This window comes from Eptatretus burgeri, chromosome 8, assembly GCF_056783735.1.
Source record: "Eptatretus burgeri isolate ZD-2024b chromosome 8, Ebu_testis_v1, whole genome shotgun sequence".
NCBI classification, from domain to species: Eukaryota; Metazoa; Chordata; class Myxini; order Myxiniformes; family Myxinidae; genus Eptatretus; species Eptatretus burgeri.
Genome location: NC_140968.1, coordinates 74,672,521 through 74,685,263, shown reverse-complemented (window position 1 = coordinate 74,685,263; position 12,743 = coordinate 74,672,521). Strand labels below are relative to the sequence as shown.

Below are 12,743 nucleotides of genomic sequence, written 5' to 3'. Positions count from 1 at the left end.
GGCAGAGTTTTTGCCTGCATAGAGTACCACCAAAAACAAGTATTTATACTGCATCTTGTTCACGGCTCTGGTGCAAAGATAGATACAATATCTGAATGCCAGAGAAGAGGAGGAGAGTTTCTGCCTTTGAGTACTGAGGCAGCATTTGCTTGAATATGTCATTGAGGAGTCCTATAGGGGCCAAGATAAACGAAAGTCACGAGGAAAACCCTCCAAGCCATAACTGGCCTCATAGCTGATGCACAACAAAATACTTGTGGTTATCACTACACTCGGACATACGAGGAGTGTTCAAAATGTTCCTAGAACGAGGCACTCACAAGAGTTGAAGACAAGCATTTTAATATGCAGGTACTGCTGGGCCCTGACATTCACGAGGGATCATTCCTGAAAAATGCCGCAAACGTTGAGTCTCAAAATGTTGGGGCATTGTTTCAATGGCGAAAAGAGGGATTGGCATGGCGGTTCATGATTCAAAAGGGGAAATGAAAAATCCTGTGAAAAAAATGTGAATATGTCTGCAAAAAAAACAAGAAAACCTGAAAAAAAAGCCTGCGAAAAACCCGCGAATATGCCAAGCACAGTGCCACGAATGTAGAACTGGGTCAGAAATAACATAAATACACCCGCGAAAAAAACACCCCCCCCCACCCGTGAATACGTGAAGCACAGGGCCACAAATATAGAACTGGGTCAGAAATAACATAAATACACCCGCGAAAAAAACACCCCCCCCCCCACCTGTGAATACATGAAGCACAGGGCCACAAATATAGAACTGGGTCAGAAATAACATAAATACACCCGCGAAAAAAAACAACCCCCCCCCCCACCCGTGAATACGTGAAGCACAGGGCCACGAATATAGAACTAGGTCAGAAATAACATAAATACACCCGCGAAGAAAACAACCCCCCCCCACCCGTGAATACGTGAAGCACAAGGCCACGAATGTAGAACTGGGTCAGAAATAACATAAATACACCTGCAAAAAAAACACCCCCCCCCCACTCCCACCCGTGAATACGTGAAGCACAGGGCCACGAATATAGAACTGGGTCAGAAATAACAAATACACCCGCGAAAAAAACAACCTCCCCCCCACCCGTGAATACGTGAAGCACAACGCCACGAATGTAGAACTGGGTCAGAAATAACATAAATACATCCGCAAACCCCCCCCCCCCCACCCGTGAATACGTGAAGCACAGCGCCGCAAATATAAAAGTAGGTCACATTTTATGAACCGCGATTATGCTGGGTCTATGAATAGCGGAACCGCGAATGTCAGGGTCTGCCAGTATATTTAAATAGAAAGAAAATGTATAATCCCATTTTATTCACATTTATGTCTTATTTTTTGGCATGCTTTTGACTATGGCATCGCTTTCATAAAACATTTGAAAAAACTAAACACATTTTGGCGTTTGACAAAAACTTTTTTTTTGAATACCAAGTCGAGGCTCGTGTCATAGATGACACACAGAAACATATTGTTGTTTGGCCGGGTATCGGCGACGAGCACGACCGCTAGATGGAGCAGTAGAGTCGGCTCCACCGAACACCCGGAATTTATAGGTCGTCACGCCGGATAACTCCGGAGCTGACGGGTCCCTTATGAGACCGAAGTTTGCCAATAGGTCGACCACGTGGAGTAGGGTCGATTGCCAATTTCAATTGACCTAAATACCCACGTCGTCCAAACTACCAGGGAAATTCACCCTCGACGGCGCTCGTACGGCTCGTACGAGCTGCTGGCGTGCTCAAACCGTGTGCGACCCGAGCGGACGGTCACCGAGCTTCCGTCGGTCTAAATGTCCCTTTTACAGCAGCAACAACCTGGCTAATTCTCCAACCCGCACCATGTTAAACCAATAAAAGAAACACAAAAACGAACCGATACATTTAACACATGGGTTTATTTATAATGGGGCAGGGGGGCGGGGGGGGCACGTAAGAAGCAGAGTTATCCGAATAATAGAGAAGCACTATGTACAGCCAACAGCACTTATATAATTCCTACTTACTCGACTGGCACCACAAACACACACACACGCACACGCACACACAAGAAACGGTGGCCACAGCCTTTATTGAGGCCTCCAGCTCGGAGGGGAAGGCGAGCTGAAGACCAGAGCCTGCCTCGGATCTGTCCACCTCATGTGGTCTTCGCACTGATTCAAACCGGGCACCAGCGAGATGCGAGCCGAATCCAGACACCGGCAAGCCGCGATCAGCCTCCTCAGCTCCGCTTGGCGCTTGTCCTGGCAACCAAACTTCTCCTCTGTATCCTTCAGAGAGACGGCGCGCACCCCTTGCAGTTCTGTTGGCGGCAGGATCTCTGAATCTCGAACTCTCTCCCCAGGATCTTTCAAGCTCCAGCTCCTTCGCTCTTCTTCCCAGGATCTCTCAAGCTCTCCCCAGCCCTTGCTGTCCGAGCGCGCCGCACCCTTATTCACCCTGTCGGGGGGGGGATGCCTCCGCCCTCCCCGCTCTCCCTCACTGGATGGTTTTGGTGCACACAATCGCTCGTCGCCCTGTCACTGGCCAAAACGAGCGGCAAGTCCATCGATTGGCCCGGGGGCGTGTTGACGTCACGCGGACCGCCTTCCTCACCATCGCAAGGCTCCTCCTTGAACTCCGCCCACCAAACAGGCAGAGGAACATTATTCTGCATGGGCTTCGCCCACCAAATAGCCAGATGAACTGTATTCTGCGTGGGCTCCGCCCACGTACGTGCTGACACGCACGTAGGCCATGGCGTCAGCCAGAGCGAGGTGAAGGTGATGCTGGCGTTGTCGTAGTTATGAGGGGTGTAAAAGTTAAAGAAAACCCTGACTATCAAAGTAACTCAGCACAAGTACATTTATTCACCCATTAGGCTATGGAAAGGGAGCTATCTATCCACATTCACTTATCGAAATAACTGAGCTATAGGACCTGAATGTTGAGTGCAGTAAGCTTCCAGATTCGCAACAATATAACAAGGCAGGAGACACGAGGGGTGAGAGAGAAGCACAAAATAGTGGAGAATAAAGGCAATCGGAGATCTGTGGAACGGAGAGGGATGGGGTGGGATACATGGGGTAAACAAGATGGTACTACAGGGACTTTCAAGATGAAAAATAGGGAATTTGAAGGAGATCGATTTGGGGTAAATAAATTAACAGGGATACTAAAGATCAAGATTTTTGGATGGGGGAAGACCAGAGATGGTGGTGAACAGATGTTTTGAAGAGCTAGAGGGAAGAATGGGATTGAAGAGAGTGTAGGAGTTTGTTCCAGAGGTGGGACAAAAGAGAAATGAAAGAGAACGTGAGCAGTGATTCGTGATTTTGGCAGTTTTACCAGAAGGGGGTTTTTTACGGACCTTGAGCACTCTGAGGAAAGATGGGGGGGGGGGGGACAGATCACAGACAGAGCAGGGGGAGAGGTAAGGAGAGGTAAGGCCTACCTTACTCACAGACAGAGTAAGGCCAGAGAGGAGATGGTAGAAGACAAAGACCACCGACCTGCCTCCGGCGAGAGAGTGAGAGACCCAAAGACTCAGCTTCATCGCGGGAGATACCAACGATCCTTATCCTAAATGCCTTGGTTTCCACAGCATGACCTCAAACTCCTGTGAGGCAGGAGCACCACCCCAGAGGGGGGACCAGTACTCTATTAGACTGTGGATGAAAGCTTTGAACGTGGTCAGGAGCTCAGTTGTGCCAAGGAAGGACTTTGCACGACGGAGGATTCCCAGTCGGCGACGAGCTTTGGAGGCCAGGTTGGAAATGTGGCTTTCCCAGGAAAAGTCTTGGCAGACAGTGAAACCCAGAAGCTTGAATGAAAGAACTTCTTCAAGGGGATTGTTTAGAAAGTAGATGGGGGAAGTGGGGGGGGGGTCCAGACAGTCCTTTTAGAGAGACATGGTAAGGGTGTGAGATTTGTCAGGATTGAAAGACATGTTCCAAGTGTTTGACTCATGTGTGATTTTATCTAGGTCTGCAGAGAGTGAAGAAGCTGCTGCTTGCCGGTCTGAGAGATGACAGATGGTACAGCAGAGGGTGGAGTCATCAGCAAAGAGATAAAGAGGATTTTCCATGGAATCTGAGAGATCATTGATGAAAACCAGAAAAGAACAGGACCCAGAACACTGCCTTGAGGAACTCCAGCCTGGACGAGAAGAAGAGATAAGAGAATGCCATTGAGGGTCACACGTTTACAGACGAACACCATTTTCTGTTCCATTTTCCATTGAAAGACATCATCTGCGGCGTTGTCCTGAAGAATGGTATTCTTTGACAACATTTGAGAACTAAAGAGTTCGTGGAACACGATATAAATATATAATTTGTCCGTTCTGCAGTGTTTAAATATATAGTTAAATTTAAATAATGGTTTAAAGAGATTTAAAGGTGTATTGATGAATAAATTCTGGCATTTACGGCTGTTTTACCCAGTGTCTATTACATCACCCGATCTAACGCGTTACATTTGTTTGTTGTACCTGTTTGTTTCCTTTATGATGTCCTTAAAAACAGTAGACCTTTTGCCATGTCTCTCCTAAGTCGAGTCATGCATATTATACATCTGAGTTTTCTGTCTGACATATGTGTATAATGCCTTGTTTACAACATAATCAATCTCTATGCTTGTCTGGCAGTATACAGATGCTGCTGGAAGAAGGTCTTGTCGATCAGCTGCTCATGTCCCACGATATCTTTTCTTGGCACCGCTTGTCACGTTTCGGTGGGCATGGATATTCGCACATCCTGCAGAACATCGTGCCCAAGATGCAGCGGCGGGGTGTCCCACAAGCTGCCATTGAACGCATGCTCATACACAATCCTCGCACCTGGCTTACCACTTGCCGCTAGGGTGTTTACCTGATAATGAGACCTTGAATTCACTGTTAAAGTGTTAAAGTTGTCTTTAAACAATTTGAAAAAGAACTTCTGGTTCCGCTGTTTGTTTGTTTTTGTGAGTGCAGTCAGTTTTCTCGGCTCCGTGAGATCCTCTCCAAAAGCTAAGTTTACCGCACTGGATCTGTCTTAGCTAATTGTTGTCGTTTGTGTCCCTGTCCTGGTAATCGTATCGTGAATCTTTTCACATATTCTTGTCCGTTTTTACTTGATGCTGTGGTAATGAGTTTGTGTTTTCTTGGCCTCAGCGAGTCTGCGTGCTCGAGTGATAACCATTCCACTTTTTCCTTAATTTTTTTTTTTCGACTCTCATCTGTTTCTAAGGCCTAAGTCACATTTGCTCTACGGCGAGGATACGGCGGCCGTACGCCCTCTGAATTGACAGAAACGTGAGGTGGCCCTACGCCGTATGGATATATTTTACAGACCGTAGGGGTCGCCTTGGAATTATAACGCGGAGTTAATAATTTAACGCGGAGTACAATATAACTTTTTCATTTCTACGTTCGCCGTAGCGATTCGACAATCCGAAGAAAAAGAACTGGTAAAAAAAAAAAAACCCACTCGTTACCGTCCGTCTGGCCGCACGTTCGCCTTAGGGCCCCCCTGCGGTCGCCTTGCGTCTGCCTTGAAAATTCTATGGCCGCCGCAGGGACGCCCTCAGGTCACCGTGCGACATCAAATGAAAGACCGTACGGCACCCCCAGGTTTTCGGTCTCCACAATTTATAAATACCCCGTGCGGCTCCCCGAAAAATAAAAACATATGTGACTGCTACATTGTGTGACCGTGGAAATACTGCGGCTGCCGTATAATTGCTAGTGGCCGTAGATTTTGGAGACCCCCACGGCCGCCGTGGCAAATGTGACTTAGGCCTTATTCTCGAGCTTATCTTTGTCATCCATCTTCCTTTATCAACTCAAAACTTCTCAAATTATTTTAAAAAGAAAACAATTCATTTTCATTCTCTCCTCTCTCCTCTCTCCTCTCTCACCTTTTAATCCTCAAACCTACACTCTTACTCCTCCTTCCTTTCAAAACCTCTTTCTTTTTTTTAAATCTACTAACACCTTCTTTGAAATGACGTTTAAAAATCTTTCATCTCCTTTTCCTTTCCAAACACCTCCCCCACCTAATTGTTACTAAACATTTGTATCGGTGAGTTTCTTCTTCTTCTTTGTCTTCTCAATGCTCCTGTTTTCCTGGGAGTTCACTCACAAACACGACATGTCTCATCCCAGTGTGTGTCCATCCTTGGGCAAGCCCAAAAAACAAAATGTTGTAAATCGGCAGAACTCTCCAAACAGTTCAATTCCTCACAGTCCTGTTGGTGCCTTGTCAAGTCCAACTGTGGTTTGTTCTCCCTTTACCCCTCACTCACTTGAAATATCCTCACCATTGACTCTACTCAAGACAAGGCAAAATGTCTGAACTCATACCTCGCTTTTTGACATTTTTTCATTGCCACAGTCATTTTGTTGCTATCACCATCTCCTCTCTGAGTGGCTTTTTTGGTCCAGCCTTGTTCCTCATGTACATAAGCGACATTGTTGTGGGGCCGGGCGTCCGCGGCGAGCATGACCGCTAGATGGAGAAGTAGAGTCGGCTCCACCGGACACCCGGAATTTATAGGTCGTCACCCCGGATAACTCTGGAGCCGACGGGTCCCTTATCGGACCTAAGATCGCCAATAGGGCAACCGCGTGGGATAGGGTCGATTGCCAATTTCAATTTACCTAAATACCCACATCGTCCAAACTGCCGGGGAAATTCACCCTCAGCGGAGCTCGAATGGAACGAGCCAGTAGCGTGCTCGAACCCTGCGTAACCTGAGCGGATGGTTACCAAGGTCCGTCGGTCCAAATACACAATTTGCCGCTTCCAAATTTCCCAACATGCACCGTGCTAAACCAATAAAGAAAACACAGAAACGAGCTGAACCATTTAACGGGGGATTTGTTTATAATGGGGGGGGGGGAGGGAACACAGAAGAGCAGAGTTATCTGACTATAAGAAATGCAGTCAATGTACAAGCAAAAGCACTTATCCAGTTGCTACTTAAAGACGAGCCCACACACACACACACACACACACACACACACACACACACACACACACACACACACACACACACACACACACACACACACACACACACACGGACCCCAATGGTCTTTATTGAAGGCCTCCAGTTTGAGGACAGGTGAGCTAGAGACCAGAGCCTGTGCTTGGACCTGTCCACCTCGTGTGGTCTTCGACGATCCGGCTCGGCGGTACTTGAACCCGCAACACGATGCCACTCCAAGCACCAGGTACCACGCTCTCCAACCGGCCACGCACCAATCGACCAAGGCCAAGGAGAATATCATTGGCGACGATGATCCAGCTCGGCGGGACTCGAACCTGCAACATGATGATGACCACCATGACGATGACCACGACCCTTTTACCACCCCCACTACCCAGCCTGGCATCTATATATTAATACTGAAGGACCAATTTTGTGCTCCTCCTAGCGGTCGCATCACGTTTTTCTTGGTACTGTGACCTGGACTGAAAGAAACTTCGTACCTGTAAGAGTGCATCGCACATAGTGGCAATAGTCAACTTTCAACGCTGAAGCAGAATAAACACTTTTCGTTGAGATGGGGGCGAGGAGTGAAGAGACGGGGGCGGGGGATGAAGAGACGGGGGGGGGGGATGAAGAGACGGGGGCGGGGGATGAAGAGACGGGGCGGGGGATGAAGAGACGGGGCGGGGGATGAAGAGACGGGGGCGGGGGATGAAGAGACGGGGCGGGGGATGAAGAGACGGGGCGGGGGATGAAGAGACGGGGCGGGGGATGAAGAGACGGGGGGAGGGAGGGAAGAGGCGGGGGGCAAGGTAAGCAAATTTTTGGGCAGAGGTAAGCAAATTGAAAGCGGGAGACAGGGGGAAATGGGGCGGGGGATGGGTTGAATGAGGCGAAGTTGAGTGTGAGGGGTGGACAGGGGGGTGGGGGCCCGGGGGCAAGTGGGGCGGGGAATCAATAGACGGGGGGTGGGGAGTGAAGAGGCGGGGCTGGGGTAATTACATTTTTGGGTGGGGGTAAGCAGATTGAATGGGGCAGGGGCGGGGGATGAGAAGGCGGGGGCAAGCACACCCTGTCCAGTCCATGTCCCTCGAGTGTGTGTGAGCTGGTGAGGGTGGTTGAATGAACGGAATCCGTCTGTGACGGGGTTTCAGCTCGTTTCTTATATTCCTTTTTCCTCCGGGGTGAGCAAATCACCGTCTGAGGAGCTCTCCACCCTCATTGGACGGGGCGTCATGGGAAGGTCGCTCTCTGTAGCCATCTCAACCCTCATTGGCCGGTGTGTCTTGGGAAAGCCGCCTTCTGTGGCCATCTCAACCCTCATTGGCTGGCGTGTCGTGGGAAAGCTGCCTTCTGTGGCCATCTCTACCCTCATTGGCTGGCGTGTCGTGGGAAAGCCGCCTTCTGTGGCCATTTCAACCCTCATTGGCCGGCGTGTCGTGGGAAAGCCGCCCTCTGTGGCGTGATTGGACAAGGGACAAGCCCCTGCCTTCCTGGGTGGAGTCCCGGTCTGAGGCGATGGAAATCTCCGCCCACGTACGTGGCCGGACGCACGTGGGCGATGGCGCACGTGGGCGATGGCGCACGTGGGCGATGGCGCACGTGGGCGATGGCGCACGTGGGCGATGGCGCACGTGGGCGATGGCGCACGTGGGCGATGTGAAGTGAAGGAGGTTTGTTGTAAACGAATCTCCGCAGCGCACACATGTTACTCCCGTTAGACACAGGTAGGGAGCCCTAACTATAAACACACGCTTACCGATATAACTGTTCTATAAGGACCTGAATGTTGAGTGCAGTAAGCTTCCAGATTCATAACAATATTTGATGCTCTGGAAAACCCTCTTCCTTTTTGCAGACGATACTGCACTGTCACAAGTTAACCCCAACCCAATGACAGGCAAACAGCATGTACGTCGCTCTCTGCCAACGTGGAATTGATTCGATATCCGTCTGATAAATCGAACATGTCTTTCAATCCTGGCAAATCTCAGTTTTACCCTGTCCCTCTGGAAGGACCTTCAAAACGAACGCACCGATCTATTTCCAATATCATCCACTGGAAAGGGTTCAGTCTCTTGAACTTCTCGGTCTCACCGTCAGCCATGATCTTTCCTCGGCTGACCATATACCAAAGCTGTCCTCCAAAGTCAGTCATTGACTGGGCATCCTCTGTTGATCCAAGTGTTATCCTTGGAAAAATCAGTTACAGTCTACAAGGCCTTTGTCTATAGCTCAGTGGAGTACTGCTTTCCCTTGTGAGCTGGCTTTCCAGCATGATATCTGTTCTCTTGGATTCTGTGGCATCTAAGTTATAATAATAGTACGAGTTCCCTTACAGGGAACTTTAACATTAGAGGAAGCCATCAAGCCTGCACAATGCTTGCCAATCTATGGTTGTTTGTCCATGCTCTCTCCTTTTTTAAATAATGAGCATTAAGCAAGGAAGCAACACATACCATTTGAAAAAATATTTGGTACGACTCAGCAGGGTTCAAACTACCAACCTCTCAAACTGAGTGTGGATGCTCCAACCATCACACCACCGACACTGGTTTGAAAGCTCTCAACATTATTGGCATCTCCCTTTAAAAGACCAAAAAATAAAGCCGTTGCTCCCACATCACAGGTCGGTCAGTGGCCTCTGCTTTATACTGTCAAGTTCGTTATCGCTCCATCTGTTCGTGAGTTCTTACAGTTCACCCCTCTTGGTTAAACCAAGCAATTAGGAATTCAGGGGTTAGTCATGACATCTGGGTGAAATTGGGAGGGGTCATGGCGGACAAAGGAAGGAAGCAACAAAATTTTCACAATGTTTACGTATGTGCAATGTGGATCACCAAAATCGTTTGTCACCACGTTCACACCATCATGAAGATCTGTTTCATACTCAAAGTTTGTTCTTGTAAATTGATACAAATGCCCATTGATATATTCTGGTGTTGTTGTTCTGCAATTGCATATCAAACAGAACCGGGTTAGGGTTAGGACAATGTTAATAACCATCAAAATCGTGAAATCGCATCCATGATTCACCAGGAGGGCATCGGAATGGGATGTAATGTGCGAGTTTGAACCAATGAGAGCCGCCCCGTTCACATGTCGTTTGGGGGAAAAACACAAAATTGTGTCCAGGGCTCGGAGAGGATCCTCAAAAGAGTCCTTGGAACAAAAAACTTTGAGAACAAGAAATCTTCACACCTTTGGTAAATGAATCGTGACCTCTCACCGAAACAAAGGTGGATACTTCGAGACCTGCGAGGACTCCGTTCCACCTTCTGAAACCCGCATGTCTATGTTATAACAGGAGCCATGTCTGCCATCTTGGTTTAGTGTATTACTTGCATTATCTGAATTTTTTTTTTTAAATAAATACATGGTTTAAAGAAATCTTGTATAATCAGCTAAAACGGTGTCCTGGGACTTATGGCTCACTCTGTAGATTCAGCAGGACAATTAATTTGGTTATGTGCTCATCCTCCGAGTTATCTTGTGGATTAGAGACGACAATACCGTCCAGTTAATTGCTTGCAAACGTGTATGTGCAGCATTCTTTGCTTTGCGAGTGGGGGGATAAAAGGAATGTCAAGTCGGCTGTTCCTTTTTCCCCCCTTCCACTCGTTTGTGAACATTAAAGATGCAATGCTGATGGTTATTTTATTTTTATTTTTTTGCAAAGAGTATGTTGATAAACATATTAAATTCAGAATTCCTTGATTCAATTATAAGCTGCTGTTCTGATGCGTTGCCAGAGAAGGGGACCTGCATCTCGGAGCATCATGTCCTTTGTGCAGGGGTGGGGAGGACCATTAAGGTCATTTGACAATTAATTACATTCAGAAACACCCCTCCTGCACAGCCAAGTGGACACCAAGGCTGATTATACCAAAAACAAAAGGACCATGTCTTGGCACTGTGACGTGTTTGCACAGTGCCACGTTTAAGTTTGCTCTTGGACAATAATCTTTCCTTTGTATGTATTTTCATGAATGCCACCAACTTTAAAATTTCAAGTAAATTTTTTTTCCAATGTCTTTTTATTACCCCATGTGCGTGAAGCGAAAAGCGGGGTTATGCAATTGGTTCACTTTTGTCTGACTCTGTGTCTTTCTACAAAAGTCAGTTTATGATGGAGGAACAACTTATTTAAATTTCATGTTATATTTTGAACATGAATCAGAAAACGAACCTGTCGTTTAGTCGTACTTTGGCTGCGAGTTCATTTTGATATCACATGCGCAGAGAGGAGAGAGAATATTTCTTTTACTCTGCTTGCCTGGCAGCGAAACAAAATTGAAAACCATTCCAAACAGGAGACTTACTGTTTTTAGTGACGTCATAAAGGACACAAACAACATGTACGGAGAACCAATGTAACGTGTGAAATAAGGTTGCAAATAAAACGCTGCATCGACGGTGGTCAACTTTCCGAAAAAGTTTTTCTCAACAAACTTTAAAACCACTATTTTATTTCAGATGATTTACTGTATATACTTGAACACAAGAACACAAATTGCTTTTTTGATACTTTCAAACATCTTCTGTTTAGCAATACTTGGAAAAAAATATTATGGCATTTTATGTCATCACGACCAATCAAATTTTCTGCTCATAGACCCCCACCCCACGTCCTTGTTTCTTAGGTCTCCAGGGGGTAAGGTGTTCTTATGAACTCTAATTACCCCACGCACGCAAAGTGTGAAGTGGGGTGAAGCAATTTGTTCATGTCCGCCCGTCTGTCCTATCAGTTGATGATTGTCAGTTTGTGATCGACGGACAACCTATTTAAAATGAATGTTAGATTTTCAACACCAATTGCAACATGAATCCGAAGACAAGTCTTTCGTTTTAACACATCATTCTTCTGAATTTGTCCTGATTGCACATGCCCAGAGAGGAGTGAGATAATATTTTCACTCTGTCTGCCTGTCCGGCAGTCAAACAAAATTGAAAATCATTTCAAACAGGAAACTTATTGTTTTTAAGGATGTTATAAAGGACACAAACGACAAGCACGAAGAACTAATGTAATGTTTTTGATAGGATGATGTCACAGACACTGCGGAAAATGGTGGTAAAACCTGAAATTAATTTCATTATACAACTTTTGCAATCTGTATTTTATTTAAATGTAATTATATACTTGAACACTGTACTACACACATTGTCTGCCATCATACATCCAAGAAGTCCAGTTTTGCAGTATGGTGCAGTACTTCAATTCAAATATAGGTTCAATGGGATGGTGTTTAAGGGTGCTCTTCTGGACTACTTCAACAGCACTAAAGTTTCGGATTTTTTTTAAACGATCATTAAAACCATCATTTTATTAAAATTTAAGTAACTGCGCAGGATATTGGGTTCTATGAACTCTCCAGTTAACCTCCGCCATCGAAGATCGGAGGTTACTGTTTTCACCCCCTTTCTGTTTGTTTGTTTGTGAACAGTATTACGGAAAAAAAATCGACGGATTTCGACGAAACTTGGTGGGGGCATAAGGTATGGTCCAAGGATCATGCCATTAGATTTTGGACCTGGTACAAAATCCAATATGGCCGCTATGTGGCCATTTTGAAAAAATATTTGAATTTTTTTTTTTGCATTTCTACATGTTTTAAGTGATTTCCAACCCCCCCCCCCCCAAAAAAAAAGTTGTTAGAGAAAAAAAAACTTCTTGCAACTTTTTTTTTCAACAAAATTTCGATCCTTTTTTTGCATTTCTACATGTTATAAGTGATTTCCAACAAAAAAAAATGCCAAAATAA

The 12,743-nt window shown here is 46.4% G+C and overlaps 1 protein-coding gene across 3 annotated transcripts in view; it reads left to right on the top strand.

The window, feature by feature from the left end:
- Positions 1-4,937, top strand: part of PTER (phosphotriesterase related) — a 33,989-nt gene extending 29,052 nt beyond the window's left edge. For 2 of the 3 annotated variants that reach the window (XM_085892629.1, XM_085892628.1), the window contains one exon: positions 4,649-4,937. In XM_085892629.1, coding sequence (XP_085748755.1) covers positions 4,649-4,862 — 214 coding nt within the window. In that variant the 3' untranslated portion in view covers positions 4,863-4,937. Of the gene's footprint in view, positions 1-3,985; positions 4,589-4,648 lie in introns of those variants that run through there. The other variant, XM_085892630.1, reaches the window with a different exon arrangement.
- The last annotated feature ends 7,806 nt before the right edge of the window (positions 4,938-12,743 follow it).